Source organism: Neophocaena asiaeorientalis, unplaced genomic scaffold, assembly GCF_003031525.2.
Source record: "Neophocaena asiaeorientalis asiaeorientalis breed wild unplaced genomic scaffold, Neophocaena_asiaeorientalis_V1.1 scaffold325, whole genome shotgun sequence".
NCBI classification, from domain to species: Eukaryota; Metazoa; Chordata; class Mammalia; order Artiodactyla; family Phocoenidae; genus Neophocaena; species Neophocaena asiaeorientalis.
The window spans coordinates 1,779,076-1,796,401 of NW_020172742.1; the positions used below are offsets into that span (position 1 = coordinate 1,779,076).

The following is a 17,326-nucleotide window of genomic DNA, read 5'->3' on the forward strand; positions in this document are numbered from 1 at the left end:
AAAAAAAAAAAAAAAAAGTGACAAAATCCTTTCAAGAATATGGTGGTTATCATTCAAAAGCCTATATAATAGAGATTACACTTTATTTAAATTCTCAAATATTCCAGGTTATCGGATTATATAAAAATTCCATAATCACAAAAGGATATAGGTTAGTCAGTTTGATTTGGTTAAACTATGTTTGTATTTAAAGTCTGTAATACCTACTGTGTGGCAGGCACTGCTGGGTGAGGGACTGAGTGACACACCAGACCTATCCTTAAGGAGTTCTCAGACGTTTTGAGCCACAGACAGGTATAGAAATAATTAAAAAGAGAGCAAGTGCAGGGGCAGATACATGTACAGAGTGCTTTTGGAGGGGCAAATGAGAGACAGCTTGGAGAGTTGTGCTTGATGTCACAGAGGGCATGACATTTGACCTGGGCCTTGAGAGATGAGTAAGAGTTCAGCAAACAGAACAGAAGGGCATTTCAAGCAAGGGGAATAGCAAAGTTGACAGCATGCAGTATTTTGCTACTTTAGAAAAGCATTGGATTATTGGATTGGATTGGATTGTCTTGTGTATTGACAAGTGATTGAAATGATTTTACCTTTAATCATTTTTTGGTTTTGTTTTTTTTTTTTTGCAGTTGGCTACTTCTGTTTTCATATATACTCTTGTCTTTCAGGGGGCTACAGAATGGTCTAACTGTTATCACATTGCTGGTGATAATAATCCATTGGCTGTGAATAGAGCAGCAAATAACATCTCATCTTTATTGACCAAGAGCCAAGTGAAAGAAGGGTAAAATTTTAATTTAAAAGATTTTGTAGCATCTCTTAGACTTAGATAATCAGTTTTCTTTCTTTCTTTTTTTAAAATTAATTATTTATTTCTTTTTGGCTGCGTGGGGTCTTCGTTGCTGCACACAGGCTTTCTCTAGTTGCGGCAGACAGGGGCTATTCTTCATTGCGGTGCACGGGCTTCTCATTGCAGTGGCTTCTCTTGTTGCAGAGCACGGGCTCTAGGCTCCTGGGCTTCAGTAGCTGTGGCACACAGGCTCAGTAGTTGTGGCTTGCAGGCTCTAGAGCACAGGCTCAGTAGTTGTGGTGCACAGGTTTAGTTGCTCCACAGCATGTGGGATCTTCCTGGACCAGGATCAAACTTGTGTCCCCTGCATTGGCAGGCGAATTCTTAACCACTGCACCACCAGGGAAGTCCAATAATCACTTTTCTTATTGGCTTTATGAACTAACACACCCAGTGCATTGTGACAGTATTATAGCCAAATGAATATATTGAAACTCCATTTAAATTTTAAAAGTTGATTGAAACTAATTTGTATTTTTAAAATATTTTAAATTTAACTATAATTTCCCCCACCCTAATGCAACTATTTTTATTTCTGTCTTCCTTTTTCCTTCCTTATTCAGATATCTTTTTTCCCATGTAGTGGAAGAACTGCATAGCTTCATTTTAATTTCATAAGTTTTCCATTAGTGCATGCAGGCATCCAGCTGGGGATTTAACAGAGGCACAAGACTCCTCCCAACTGACTAGTGGTCTTTCCTCTGGAAATGTTTTAGTATCGAATAAGTGATGTAGTTTGGAGACGGCACCCGGTGAAGGGGGTGAGAGAAGGGGCCCTAGCGGTCCTCCTAGCTGTCGGGGAAGAGGACCGAAGTGGCGGCGGTGCACTCTCATATCTGAAACTTAATTGAACACCAACAAGGAACTCAATCTTATGCTACATGCTATAAGGATTAGAGAAATACCGGGGGGGAAGATAATCTAATGTTCAAATATTTGCATATCCCACACGTATTAGCTTTCATGTCCTCTTGTTAGTATGTTTCAGGACCATTTTTGATGATTGTAGTCTTACTAGACCACATGGGCCCCAGGACCTAATTCATTCATAACTCAGACTGACACATAGACACGCTTTGTAATCATTTTCTCAATTCAAAATTTCTAGGTTCTTGTAAAACAAGTACATATTAAAATATTAATATTTTCTAATGCAATTAAACAGTTGAATACATTAAAAAATTTTCAAACGCTTATGTTCTTATTCAGTGTTTTTAATGACTGCATAATATTCCATTGTACAGAAATATTACAGTTTATTTAGCCTTTCCTCTGTTATTTGGCACTTAAATCTCAAAGTTGAAAAAGACCTGAAAGCTGTCCCTACAGTCCCTAAATGTCCTGTAGGAGATCCTGACCAGTGATCTTCCAGCCTGTATAAACACCTCTTATGACTCTGAAGGCTGTTGATTCCAGCTTAGCACAGCTTTGAGTGCTAGTCATATCTTTTAGGGAACTTGAATCTCTCCCTGTACCTTGTACAGATCTGGGTTTTTTCTTCCACTTGAGTCCATAAGGGAAAATCTTATCTCTGTGTCACAGTGATGATTAACATCAGATATTTGAAGGGCTACCAACCCTCCTCTTCCTCTATCGCAGCTCTCCACATCCTCTCTCCTCCAAGCAAAATATTCCAAGGTCCTTCAACCATATCCCTTTGATATATGTGCATTGAAAGTCTGTTAGCCTCTGGGAAATTTCCCATCCTGAGATGTATGTTGCTATAGTACCTTAAGCCCTAGCCCATTGCTACAAATTGGATTTGACGACACACCATCTGTGCCAGCCTTTCACCATTCTTTCAAAGTCTCAGCTGTCTTTGGGAAGAATTGGTTGAAATAGCACTTGGTCTGCAGTTTCCTATGAGATGCCTCATCACAAAATTGTTTCTCTGGTCTCCTCTGCTTGGAGTCCTTCATTTTCTTACAAAGTGGCAGAAATATGTAGCGGTAAGCAGATTTGTTAGGTCTTACAGGTGCTTCATATCCAGGAGCACAGGAAGTCGTTATATCCCATGATTGACCTCACAGCTGCCTCCATGACCCTTAATGTGAGGTTTATATTTGTAAGTAGAAATCAGTTGTTCTTAAGAATATTTGTTCATTTTATGCAAATTTTCATATTTATTATTTATACATGGTATGCCTTAATATTATTTTATGTCTGTATATTGCTTATCCTCTTTTCTTTGCTAGTTTTTTTCCCCCTTTTGATTAGATTGCCAGTGCTTTGTTTTGTTCTTTCATATACTATTTGTTCTATGGTTTTATGCTTGATGCTTTTTGTTTTTTATTCCTATTTCCTATTGAGGTCTTTTCATTTGTTATCTAAAATCTTAAGTTATATGCTGTAAATGTCTTCTTTTTTTTTGTTTTTTTTGTTTTTTTTGCGGTACGCGGGCCTCTCACAGTTGTGGCCTTTCCCGTTGTGGAGCACAGGCTCCAGACGCACAGGCTCAGCGGCCATGGCTCACGGGCGCAGCCGCTCCGCGGCATGTGGGATCCTCCCGGACCGGGGCATGAACCCATGTCCCCTGCATCGGCAGGCGGACTCTCAACCACTGTGCCACCAGGGAAGCCCAATGTCTTCTTTTTAATAAAAGTTTTTACTAGAGCTGACTTTTATGCTAAGTACTCCTGTTGACCATATCCTATAGATTTTGATAAATCTGTTTTGGTCACTTTCTAAATGGTTGGTTATTTACTTGATTCTCTCTTTTCTAATTGTTTAGGACAGTGCTTTTCAAACTTTAATGTTCAAATGAATCACCTGGGTAACCTGTTAACTACACACAGATTCTGATTCAGTAGGTTTAGGATGGGACCTGAGGGTCTGCATTTCCTGGCAAGCTTCCCAGTGATGTTGATGCTGCTGGTCTGTGGCCCAACTTTGAGGACCAATGGTTTAGATCATTTTTTATACATAAGTAGTTAAAAGCTTTTAGTTTATTTTTATATTATGTTTTATTGTGATTAATGAATTTTTATGGTATATTTTGTTTTATATTTGAGATTTTTCCTGAGGCATAGTACATGACTAGGGTTTCTTTGAAACCTGATATTTTTAAGCAAATAATTTTTCTAGTTTCTGAATATTTTATCATATTTTTCATATCCTCTGCATCTTCACTTTTTGTCTGTTCAACCTGTACTATTTCTATCTTAACTTGATTTTTAAAAAATATTTATTTTTAAAATTTATTTGGCTGCATCGGGTCTTAGTTGCAGTACACGGGGTCTTCATTGAGGCATGCGGGATATTTCATTGTGGCAAGCGGGCCTCTAATTGTGGTGTGTAGATTTTTCTCTCTCTAGCTGTGAGTTTGTGGCACGTGGGCTCTCTCGTTGAGGCGCAGGAGCTCAGTAGTTGTGGCAATGTGGGCTTGGTTGCCTCGCAGCATGTGGGATCTTAGTTCCCCGACCAGGGATCAAAGCCACACATCCCCTGCATTGGAAGGCAGATTCTTTACCACCGGACCACCAGGGAAGTCCCAATCTTACATTGACTTTTAATATTTTTTGCCTTTTTTGTTTTGTTTTATTGTAGCTATTGGTGCTTGTGAGTGTAATACATATTTTTAATATCTGTATTTTTTCCTATTATGTAGTGATTACCTCTATTGCATTTTATTTTTTCTTAAATTGTTTATTAAATATCAATATTACATTTAATTTCTGCTCATAATCTTGATTTGCTTTTAATTTTTAGCCTGTGCATTATTATTGCCTGTTATAATTTTGTTTCTTAAACTAGTAGGTTTGCCTTAATGGGGAGGATTTAAATCATCTATACTATTATATTCATCCTGCCTTCTGTCATTATTTTTTTGATGTTAACTTTTTTGTTCTCTTGTTTTTTTATAGTATGATACATGTTTTTTAATCTTAAGACCAGTACCTCTATATTTCCTAATTTTACATATCTGTTTCTTTAGGTCTCCTGTTATTTCTGTGTAGACTTACCAAACTTTATCCTTCAGGTGTGTCACCTCATCAGCTTTTTTCGCTTTAGTGTTCTGGTTTTTTCCAGTGTTTCATCAACAGTGTTTTTACATCATCAGTTAGGTAATTAACTGCCTCAACACTGTTTTCAAGTTGTGTACTACAGTTCTTTGTGTTAACGGTCTTTTCCCCTTAATCTGTCTTCTTAAATTGTAGATGAAACAGATATAGACAGCTTTTGAAAACCAATCTTAACTAATTTTTTAATTTACTTGTTTTTTACGGACTGTCATTATAAAAGTTTTAGCTTATGACCTATGCTTTCTGCCTACCTGCTACTTCAAAAATTTTTACTAAGTTGTTGATGTTGTCACTGATACTATTATTTTAGTTTTTGTATTTTATAGCAGTCTCTTCAGAAGAAAAGTCTTCTAAAATTTCATTCTTCAGGATATGTTGAAGCACCTTTTCTTTTGTCGCCACAGCAAACTGTCCTGGGGCTTGCCCATAGATACTATTCAGTGGGATATCTGCAACTTGCCACTAAGAACTGGCTCTGTGGACATTATTGTAACAGACATGCCATTTGGAAAAAGGTGGGACTTGTAAAAAAAATGAATTTTACTTTCATTTGTTATATTAGTACCCACTTGTCTTCTAAATCTGTTGTATTTTCCTTGAGCTTATTCTGTCAGAAATCTTCCGTTTCTTTTAGCAGACTTAACAGTTTTTCACTTAAGAATGTAACAATATGATAGATCGACCCATTTTGTTTCTTATGAGAACTCAGGAATGTATTACACTTTGATCCTGACCATCACAGGTTTATCCACTTTGTAGCCCGTTGTTGAATTACATTAATACTTCAGAGAAAGGTTGAGGAAAACTTGGTTATCAGGATATTTTTTAATCACTGGTTTCATTTACATAATGATTGCTTATACTCATTAAGGGGACAACTTACATAACTATTAACATAACTATTATAGTTGTCAGATCTTTTCCGTAACCAGTTCATCCCATTCAGAATTCTAAACAACTTAACTAAATCTAACCATTTCATTGACATGTAATGACAAAGCTCTGGCTCTAGAAGGCAACTATTTTTCATACCTCAGGACTTTCTTATTGCAATGAAAATGAGTTTTTAGTAACTTCTCATTTCATATAGTCCTAGATACTTATTTTTTGCAAAAGTGAGTGACTCATTAGACCTTCTTTTATAGGATGGGCTCCAAGAAGAGAAACTGGAACCTTTATCCAGCTTGCCTACGGGAGATGAGCCGTGTCTGTAGGCCAGGGACAGGCCAAGCTGTACTACTGACCCAGGACAAGAAATGCTTTATCAAGGTGCTGTACGTTAGCTTGAAAACTCAGCCAGCCCATGACAACTTTAGGACCTTTTTAAGTACACTTGGGGATATTTCAATAAGATTTGTTTTCTCCCAGTGTTTCTTACTAAGACCCCTGGTTGGTAGAGAAGCAGTTATCAGCTAATTACTTTTCTACTTTTTGTGTGTACACAGGCATTATCTGGAATGGGACACCTGTGGCGGAAGGTACATACCGTCTGGGTCAACATAGGGGGTCTTCATGCTGCAGTTTATCTTCTGAAACGTACACCTCAAACTTTTGTTCATCCTTCAGAACAAGACGGAGAAAGATCTCCTTGGTGATTGATACAAAGACTGAAGATGATTAGTCGCGCTGCCAGTGCTTCCTGACAGTGGACATGTCAGCATGACGAACTTGCTTTGAGAGAAAAATAGTACTAATAAAAGTGAAGTTTGGTGTAAATCTCTTCACCCTAGATAGCAAAAGGTGTGAATAGAACGGAACAAGTCTTAAGAGAAAGCAGAGCTTTTCTTTGGAGCTGTTGTAGTTGGACAATTAGTAGTTTTCTTAAAATGCTTTAAAGATGCTAAGCCTACTAAAATACTCTGGGATTTGGGTTTAGAACATTTTATTTTCAGGCTTTATAGCAGTTCCTGTTTTCCACTGTAGCAAGTGGAAAGCTACCCTGGCCTAAGGGAAAGGCAGAGAGCATAATCAGATCATGAGGTTACATTTCATTGCCTCTGCAACTTTGTTATTTAGTTGCTTAGGTTCTTCACCTCAACTTTAAAAAATGAAGCATTATTACACTTTGTAAAATGGTGTTTGCCCCATGACAAGATGAAATCTCACAAGACCTACAGAAAAGTTTACTATCTGCTTTAAAAATTACAATATGCATGTTATTCAGATTAATAGAACTAAATAGACATTTCTATTTGTAAACAGCAGGGATTACACTGGTAGATGAAGTATGGGACCAACAAGCCATATTTAAATAAATTTTTCTTTCAGTACACAAAGGTGGTGATGCCTTTCAAAGTCAAGCATAAACCTGTCAAAGTATTTTTGTTGGCTTCTCTAAAGGACTACAGAACAAACTGATGTATCTTTGAATTAAAAACTTCGTGTAAGTTATTTTCTCTCAGTCACTATTCATATTTAATTGCTTTTGCAGTAGCAGAAAGTCCTTCCCAAGACAGTGGAAAATGAAATAACCTAAACATCAAGTCCTTGTAAAAACAGTGCTTCTGTGCGACAGAGTTGGGGTTTTATGTGGCATTCTGTATTCAGTTTACTTTGGAGTTTCTGGCTGCATTCAGCTTAGATCTTCAGTGTCATGTCAGTAACATACTAACTTTTGATGTCTCATTTTGAGTAAAAAGACACAGTACTTCTTTCCTTTGAAAGAATAGAGTTCACATTAGCAGCAGAGCCAACAGTCCTTGTATGGTTTCTCTCTGATATACCTCACCCTTGAGAATGAATTGGAAGTAAGACATTTATAAGGGTCTTATATCCTAGACTGGAGTTTTTAAGGTCATCAGAATGCAGTTTCACTATTATGGGTTCAACAAAGAACAAACAGCCTTTCACCTCTCACAAAAGAAAGCATTTAAACCTCTAAGTGTTGGTCAGCAGTCCATAGGACTGGAAAAGTACAAGGACCATGTTTTCTCTACCGTTCATCAACTGCCTGACACATTACCTATCAGCATGGACGTTTAATATCTGTTGAACAGATGGGTATTTTTGCATATTGGCTGTTTTTAAGTGTATCAAATTTGTGCTCAATATATCATAACTTTAGTCCTATTAAATACCATCATAAAAACATGAACAGATGTGATTTAAGATGATGTAAGTATGTAGCGAACATTGTAATAGTTTGCCATCTTCCTCTCTAGTATTGTTTTGTAATCTGGTGACAGGAACAGGAAATGCGCTACGTGAGGATTCAGAAAAGCTGAGATTGAATTATATATGACACTGCCACCTACTAGTTCTGTGACCTTGGTTTTCAACTTTTGAAACAGACCTGCACCATGGGGATGTAAAAAGATGGGGAAGGTAATCTTAGTAATCTGAAAACAGAATGACTTGAGTTATAGAGCAGACATTCAATGCATTTTAGAGGGGAAAAAAAACAACAGACATTGAGACAGATTTTATAAATTTAATGAAATTAAAGGAAGATGGTTATCTCCCAGAGACAATATACTACTTGGCTAGAGAGGGAAACATTTGTTTAAACATTTCTTTTAAAATGGTAATAAGACTTTCAGAAAATTTTAGATTCTGACATGTCAAATGTCAGACATGGCTCATGTTTCCACTGCAAGGACCAAAAGGTAAGCTGAAGACAAAAAAGGAAGTATTTTAAAAGGTCTGTAAAGTGCCTGAAGTATACTCATGCCCACAAGTGCACAAGTGCTTAATATTAATTACTGAGCTAGGCATAGGAAAAGTAGAACATCCTTATTCTAGGCATAGCCTTTTCCAAGTTCAGATGAGGTGTTATGTGGGAATATGATGAAAGTTTGAAACTTCTAGGACAAAAAAATCAAATTATTGTACCTTGGTTACATTTTTTTTTTTTTAAGTTCAGGAGAAACACCATATATAGGTCTCTCCTGTGCCAAATTTTAAAAAGTGCACAATGTGAAAATATTTATCATTGTTTACAAGAAGCCTGCTCTGTCACCCTCATATTTTTGCCCCAAGGCTAACACGTATGCCAATCAGTTGTGAGGTAGTAGCTGTTCGGTGATATATTCCATGATGAAAGCAGTTTTCACTGCAAAGGATAATGGTGTTTTAGTTTTTCTCAAGCCCAAATTCTGAATTTCCAACTGCCTACTATTGTTATCCCTTCTCCTGTATGTACTTAAACTCAACAGGAACCTTTCTCCACTAAAACCTGCTCCCTGTCCTAGCATGCCCATCCTCCCAGTAATCCACACTTAATGCTGCGAGTCATTTTAACTACATCCAGCTACTCAACAGGCATGAGTGTTTGTTTACAATATACACTGTGCTACAGCAGCTTTCTCAAACTTCTTGGCTCAGGACCCCTTCACATTCTTAAAAACTGAGGGCTCCAAGTAGCTTTGTTTACCAATATTTTACCATAATTAGAAAAACAGAAAAAAAGTAAAATACAGTAAAAATATCACATTAACACTTTCACGGAAGTTAACTATTTTCAACAAAGAATGGCACATTACAAAGCATGTAATCTCATACAATAACCTATCCTTTAAGATACTTCAGTAGGTGTTTCTCATAGTTTTTTGGAGTTGATTCTCCCTATGTGTCAGACAACTCTGTGAAATATTCATCACCTTATTTGATAACAGAATGTATTCATGTTTATGCTTAGGTGCAAAGAAAACTACAAGATTTTATAAGAACTGCATAATACTGAGGTTTGCTGGGATTTTGGAGGTATAACCTAAGAGTGAATTTCTAAAGACACAGATATTCATACCCTAAACCTACGACCTTAGGAAATTGTGAAAAATTCAAGAATATACAGCACCATTCAATTAACATTAGTGATGATGTCATCCAACACATATCATGTAGCCTCTATGTACTCGTGAGAATGAGTTGAAAAGGTAAGTTACGTCTTAGTACAGTAAGCCCCCTACATAACGAACAAGTTCAGTTCCAAGAGGGCATTCATAAGTGCAATTTGTTCGTAAGTCCAACAAAGTTAGCCTAGGTACCCAATCGGCTATGTAGTACTGTACTAATAGGTTTATCTAAAAACAAACACAAAAAATAAAATATTTTTAATCTCACAGTCCAGTACCTTAAAAAGTACAGTAGTCCAGTACAACAGCTGGCACACAAGGGCTGGCATCGAGTGAACAGGCAAGAGTTACTGACTGGAGGAGGGAGAGGAGGTAGAAGATGGCAGAACTCAGGGATGGTCAGCAACAAGAGACGAAGGGCAAGCTGCAGTTTCACTCACACCTGACACTGATGGCACAGGTTCTGGTTCCTTGCTGGATTCAATTCTATCTACCCTCTTGAAAAAACAACCCAATGATGTCTGGGTAGTAGCTCTTTTTTTCTCGTCGTAGATGACACGGTAGCACTGGATTGAATCCCGAACGGCTGCTGCAACCTTCATGTACTGTTCTACATTCAGATCCTGCACCTCAAAAACTAACAGTGCCTCCTCGAATAAAGAAAATCCCCTTGCCATTTCCTGTGTCGTGAATCTCTTCGGTTACTTCCTCCTCTTGTCTCTCTTCGTCCTTTCGTCCTTTCTCTGGGCCTCCAATTCCATCAGGCCTTCGTTAGTAAGCTCCTCGTGTTGCACAGCAAGGAGTTCAGTGAAGTCGTCCTCTTGCAGATCTAGCTCCAGCTTCTCTCTGAGGGTCACTAAGTTGCTAAAAACCTCTTTGGACTCCTCATCCCAGGCAGCTACCATATCTGCACTCGCTGCCTTGCCATTTACTTCTACATTGTGAAGGTTGGCTCTAGCCTTGAACTGATGAAACCAGCCGTGGCTGGCATTAAAAGATGCACCCTCTGGTTCTTCACCATGTTTCTTCTTCAAGTCTTCATAAAGCCTTTTAGCTTTTCTTGCATCAGCATTAAGCTGAGGGGAACTTGATGCTGATGCTGATCCTGCATCCACACACTGAGAAGTTTCTCCATCTCCGTCACTTTTCCCGCTTCTTCAACATTGTCGCCATCATTGGCACAGCAGACTTCACATGTTCCATGATCTTGTCCTTGTTCTTTAGAATCATGCTGATAGTTGAACGATTCATGTTATAAGAATGAACAACGTCTACCATCTTTTCGCCTTGCTCCACCCTCTCAATTATTTTCACTTTTGTTTCCATCATTATCACTTGGGGCTTCTTAGCAGTACCAGCTACAGCGCTTCTGGACATGCTGGGCTTGAAATAAAGATGCTATACTACTGCATACAGTAAAGTACAAAAAAGCACCACTTGTAGAGGCTGCAGGCATGTGACAATGTACGCCAGACACATGAACTAACTTACACGACTGGACGTGCAAACACATGTTCGCATCTTTGGAAGTTCACAACTTGAAGGTTAGTATGTAGGGGACTTACTGTGTTATGAAAACAGTTTTGACCTTGAAGACCTCTGTATGCTTACACAACAAGGATATAGCCATAAACAAGCAATGTCATGCCCTCAAGGAGCAACCTAAAAAAATAGGGAAAAAACCCCAATTACTAATTACAACTGCGAGAAATGCTATGACAGCATTCAGGTGGGTACCCAATACAGTGGAGTTAAGGCATCAAGGAAGGCTTCCTTGAGAAGTGATGTGTCGAGACCATTTTCAGTGACCATTTGGTCAGTCTGACTCTTTTAACTTCCTTTCCATTTTGACTGCCATCACTGTATACCAGACCTAATCACTTCCTGTTTGGACTACTGTAAAAGAATCTCCTAAGCGGTCTCTCTGCCTTCAACCCTACAACCCATCCTGTATCTGTAGCCAGATTAAATTTCCTAAAAGACTGTTTCCATCAGAGAAACACAGTACCCTAAATTGGTAAGGAATACTGACTAAGCAAGTCAGATCAGTCTCAATCCCTGGCCCTTAATTAGTTGTTATGTCTATAGGAAAGTTGTTCAACCTCACAGCTTCAGTTTCCTACTCTGTAAGATGAGGTTTTATGTATCAGAACCACACTAAATACAATGGCAGAGTCTGGCATACTATCTGGTACACAAGTGGCACTCAATTATTTGAACTATTATTAGCTCAATTAAATGAACTATTATTAGTTCATTTCTTCTAACCTGTGTTTCCATTAGCTTTGCCTATAGTATGCACTAGTAAGTTACCACTACTTATTATACTAAAAAGTCTGGGATGAGATTTTAACCAAAGGTCAGTAAAAAGAAGAAAGTCTGTAAAGAGTGTTGACTGAATTGACTAGAATCCATATACTAGAGGTGGGGTTCATTAGCTGGTAAAATAACCAATTCTATAAATGTGATCTGAAAATCTGTTACTGTTGTCAGCAGGAAGAGCCAATCGTAAACATGTTTTTTAAAAACCCAAAAAACTAGAACACAAAGGGTGACTAAGTACCAGTACAAAGCAAAGGTCCAGGAAAAAAGCTAGAAAGTAGAATTATTAAGTGTAACCATGACTTCCAGATATAATCAGAGAGGCAGAAAATAATCTCTCTAGTCACCAGGAAGGTATACATCATGATACCAGGAATAAGTCATCAAGTTCAACACTGGCCTAGATAAAATAAACCTAAATATTTTATAACATTTCTATTAACAGTTCTCTAATAACCCAGTTTCTCACCCACTCCATCAAGAATCCATGAGGAGTCATGGATAAGAACCAAAGTCTTCTGGAGAAATACATCCTCCAATAAAGTTGTACACTACTATGTAACTAAATCAAGAATTCTCAGCCTGCAAAGTAAAGTACCAGACTTCTGGATATGTGACCTAACAATGTGCTCTAAAATTAAGATGGGCTTAAAACAAACTAGTCTTACACTTGTGATGTTGATCCCTATCATATTCTGGATTAACAGTTGCAAACCATAATTATACCAAACCTCTTCCGTGCATAAAAAATGAGAGAAACATTATGTAGTTCAAATTTTTTATATCTTAAAAAAAAAAATGATTATAAAATCCCTTACAAAACCTTCAACTCTCATGCAAGTACAAGTTTTCACTCTATTTAATTTCTGTCCTAGGAGTATAAGAAATAATATGGCTCTACTTCAGAAGGAGGTAAGTAGCTGCTTTGTTTAAAAAATTGTAATAAAGCCTAAGGAAGTCAAGCACAGGAAGAGGATGAGTGCAAGGGTTTGCACAGGAAACCCAAGGAAGAGCTGAATGGCAGACAAATGTATTCAGAGACCATGAGGCATCAGTTTCCTTTATGAATAGAGTATCAGGTGACTTGGGTTAAGTATGATCCTAAAGTTTCTCCATAAAAGGAGCATTGCTTCTGTGGATTTAAACTATTACTTGAAAACAAACTTCACATATAAATCAATAAAATCAACATTTATTGAGTACCCAGCTCTGTGTTCAGGCACCAGGGAATCAAGAACAAATCTGTATCATTGAGGAATGCATTTAGTGGGAAAACAGACAAAAGAGGGAACTTTATTGGTAAAAAAGTAAAAAAAAAAAAGATTACTTGGAATAGTTTAACATTCCTTTTAAAACAAAGCAGTCTGACCTGTATGTTTCCCAAACTATTAAATATAACTTTTTTTTTGCCTTTCAAAATGTCTCCCCATTTATTCAGTTTTTCTGGAGGAAAAAATTACAAAGTAGAGGGGACATACAGTTTCCCTGAAGTTGTAATCATTTTTGTAATATAGGCATACTGTAGCCCCTCGGGGCTGTATTTGTAGTGTGCTTTCTGGGCCACCAACATCAGAAGCATATAAAAGACACAGAATTCTAGTGACCCCCACCAGTCTTAACTGAATTCAGAATCTCTGAGTGTGGGACTGGGAATCTGCATTAAATAGCAAGCCAATTATGTGCACGTCTCATATTTTAAGGAGAAATCTTAAGAAATTTTAAGTTAAAAAATTGTTTTTTAAATATAAAAAATTTGAAATTTACAAGATGCTATCTATATTAGCATACAAACCAAAAAGCATTTTGGTGTTAAAACATATCTATTAATTTATACTTCATCAGAATGAAAACTTACTTTGTGATGATTTCCTGTAACTTAAGATATGATACTTAGGGCCTCCTCTGATGGAAGTTTTTCCAAAATTGAAAACTTTGTAGAACTGAAATTCAGGGCTAGTTTCACTAACATCAGATATAGTCCTATTCCTCATTAAACTTCTGTCACCGTTATGATTTAATGAAATCCCACTTTCCTCAAATCCATTATGCATTCTTGAAACTCAAACGAATCAACAGTTGCTTTCTCAACACACCATTGTCCAAGGCGGGTTTATCTTTAGTAATGGTTTGCTGGATTCAGCTGTCAGCTAAAGTATACAAATAAGTTTTAAAACAAACCAACCGGGCTTCCCTGGTGGCTGCAGTGGTTGGGAGTCTGCCTGCCGATGCAGGGGACACGGGTTTGTGCCCCAGTCCGGGGAGATCCCACATGCCGCGGAGCGGCTGGGCCCGTGAACCATGGCCTCTGAGCCTGCGCGTCCGGAGCCTGTGCTCCGCAACGGGAGGGACCACAGCAGTGAGAGGCCCGAGTACCGCAAAAAAAAAAAAAACCAACCAACCAACTTGGTGGGGGGCTGGGGGGGGCGGGGTGCACACCTAAATGGGCCAGAAAGGTTCAACTTTTATTTCCTTACTGCTCAGTATGAAGACAAAATTATCAATGTCCTTATTAAGTATTCTGCAATCTACAACACAACTTTGTGGCTATAGCCACACCTCCACAGTGGCAATTTAAGCTTAAATTACATAAAATTAAAAATTGACTTCCTTAGTCATAATAGCCACATTTCCAGGGCTCAAAAGTAATGTGTGATTAGTGGCCACCATATTGGACAGCACAACTATGGGGTATTTCCATCACTGCAGAAGGTTCTCGTGGGCAGTGCTAATCTAGAGCATTAGCAAGTGCACAAAGAAGTGTTTGAGAGGCCAATCTATCAAACCTTATAAAGACACCTTTCATTTAGGGTTGGCTAGCCATCAAGGAATATACTAGGAGCTTAAGTACAAGACTCAACAAGAGCCTGTGCCCTCAAGAAGCTCCGAATAGTTAAGAGAATTTAAACAAGCAACAACAACAACCTGAGAAGTGCTATGATTGAACCTGCTCTGGGACCAAGAGAAAGCAATACTAACTTTTTTGTAGGCGAGTCTGGCTTAAAGGACAGCAGATCACAGAAGGCAAGATGATATTTGAGTCTTAACAGTTTTTACTGGAAGGGTAAGGATTATCAAGGGTAGCATTCCAGGAGGAACCACCCTACAAAGAGGTCTGATAATCTCACTATGATTTGGGTAAACAGCAGTCAATTCAGTGTGACTTGAGAAGTAGTGTTTGTGTGTATATGCAGAAAACTGTGGCAAAGGAAAAAGCTGTTAAGGTGAGATCAGTACGTTGAGGGACCTTGCACATCACAATTGCAACGATAGAATTCATCCTGTCAGTAGTTAGGGAGCCAATAATGGAGTTGGATCAGTTATTTTCATGCTCTATCTTTATGTTAGGACAACTGTCCTGGACACACAAAAGTTGTAACAGCAGATACCGGAGATGGAGACACTAGTTCAGAGGCTACTAGCATTATGGCAACTGAGCTCAGTTACTGATGAGAACAGCACTGGAGATGGACTGAAAAGTATTCAAAGGACATAAAAGAGAGATGTTGCTGAACCTCACACCCAATTCTCAGGAAAGCAGTAGCCAAAATCATGTGGACTGAGAAGAGGGTCAGGAGTAGAATCCCAGATGAGGGAAAAGGACAAAATGAAAATTAAGGTGAAGATTCAAGAATATCCGTAAAGGAGAAATAAACGCATTGCTGGGCAAGAGTGAGACCTATGCTCAAGTTGGGTAGCCTGTGTGGTTTCATGACTTACCAGGCTACCAAAACAGGAGAGAAGAAAGCCAATGGTATGTCTGGGACTAAATGAGCAAGTAAAACAAATAGAAAATGGGCTGAAAGCATGAGTGAGAGTTCCTAAAATGCCTGACCCTGGGGATGCAAGGGTGGGGGACGAAAATTTTAAGATTAAGATTTAAATCTAAGATGCTCTATTTTGATGGTGTAGCAAGGGCTTCAAATGGGTAAAGTTTAAAACTCAGGAGATCATGCCTTTCATCTACCTCCCTTAATCTCCAGGAAAAATGCGAAAAAAGATCTTAAGAACTAATAACACGCAGTCTCGCTGCATAAAATCAGCCCCAGGTGTTGCCTGGACTCCACTTACCCCCCCCCACCCCTATTATAATTACTTTGTGACACAAACTCAAGTCTGTGGGTAGAGAAACTGGGCTCGTCCTCATAATCTTACACCTGCTCAGTTTCCTGCAGGACAACGCCCAGGAATCAGGTTAAGCGTGGGCAAAAGAATCCCGCCCACAATCGAGAAGGAGCGACTCGACATGGAGGCGATGACAAGATCGCGGGGGAAGGAGGGATTTTTCTAGGCCCAGGGCGGTCCTTGGGAGACAGGAGGCAGCCGAGAACTCCCATAAAGGTATTGCGGCACTCCCCTCCCCCTGCCGAGCAGGGTGCGGCCTTCTCTCCGCCCCCTCCTCTGCAGCTCCTTCTGGATTGCAGCTCGCGCCGATTTTTGGAGAACATGCGCCTCCCACCCACAAACCACCAGGACGGACCCCCGCTCCTTCCTCCACCCCCACGGGTCCGGGAGCACGTCGGGCTAGTCTCGTCCTTCAGCCGGCGGACGCCCAGGGCGGAGCCGCAGTCGCCGCCACCCAGAAGCCTCGGCCCTGCAGCCCGCCCCCGCCTCCAGCGCGCGCTTCCTGCCACGTTGCGCAGGGGCGCGGGGCCAGACACTGCGGCGCTGGGCCTCGGGGAGGGCCGTACCAACGACCGCCTCCCCGCCGACCCGCTCAGTGGTTTCGCTCATTTGGGACCCGAGCCAATAACAAGGGGCCGTTGCCGGGGCTTCAGCAGCCAATCAGATGCCGAAGCCAAGCAGGCGGCGGGTAAACCGACTCCCCCGAAGGAAGGGGAGGGTGGCAGGACGTCCGCACGGAGCCACTTTCACTGACCCTCTCCTCCCCCCGCCGCGGGAGGCCGACCGCGCCCGCCAGTCCGGCTCTCTCCCCACCCCACCTACCTACCCGCCCCAGGGGGCAATGCGAGTCTCTAGGCGGCTGCGCACTCCCGAGGCTGTAACTGACAGGCGCTTTGCTCCAACCAAAACACGCCATTTGTGTTTTCACACACGGCGGGAGGAGCGGCAACCAATCAGTGACAGCAGAAAAGCCGGAAGCGCCCCTCCCTCTGAGGGAGCAATGGCTCCGTCCGGATTCGAGCCTTTTCCGCTCCCTTCTCCCTCCCCCTCCGGTTGCCGCAGGGCGGGCCACACTCCCGCCTGCCTCTAACCACCTCTTTCCCCTGCAGCGTAACAAACGCTATGCTCCCGACTTCCCGCGGGGGAAGGTGACCCCCAGCTACCGGCCAGACAGCGTCAGCCACCACCCCCCCACCACCGGCAAACCGCCAGGTTCC

At 40.2% G+C, this 17,326-nt stretch overlaps 1 protein-coding gene and 1 pseudogene across 4 annotated transcripts in view; one reads left to right on the forward strand and one right to left on the reverse strand.

The window, feature by feature from the left end:
• Positions 1-7,263, forward strand: part of THUMPD3 (THUMP domain 3 tRNA guanosine methyltransferase) — a 24,645-nt gene extending 17,382 nt beyond the window's left edge. For 3 of the 4 annotated variants that reach the window (XM_024740669.1, XM_024740671.1, XM_024740670.1), the window contains exons 7-10: positions 669-784; positions 5,277-5,387; positions 6,018-6,141; positions 6,318-7,263. In XM_024740669.1, the coding sequence (XP_024596437.1) occupies positions 669-784; positions 5,277-5,387; positions 6,018-6,141; positions 6,318-6,467 (501 nt within the window). In that variant the 3' untranslated portion in view covers positions 6,468-7,263. The remainder of the gene's footprint in view (positions 1-668; positions 785-5,276; positions 5,388-6,017; positions 6,142-6,317) is intronic. The other variant, XM_024740672.1, reaches the window with a different exon arrangement.
• A 7,102-nt stretch (positions 7,264-14,365) lies between these two features.
• LOC112396775 (uncharacterized) lies at positions 14,366-17,275 on the reverse strand (annotated as a pseudogene).
• Between the last annotated feature and the right edge of the window lie 51 nt (positions 17,276-17,326).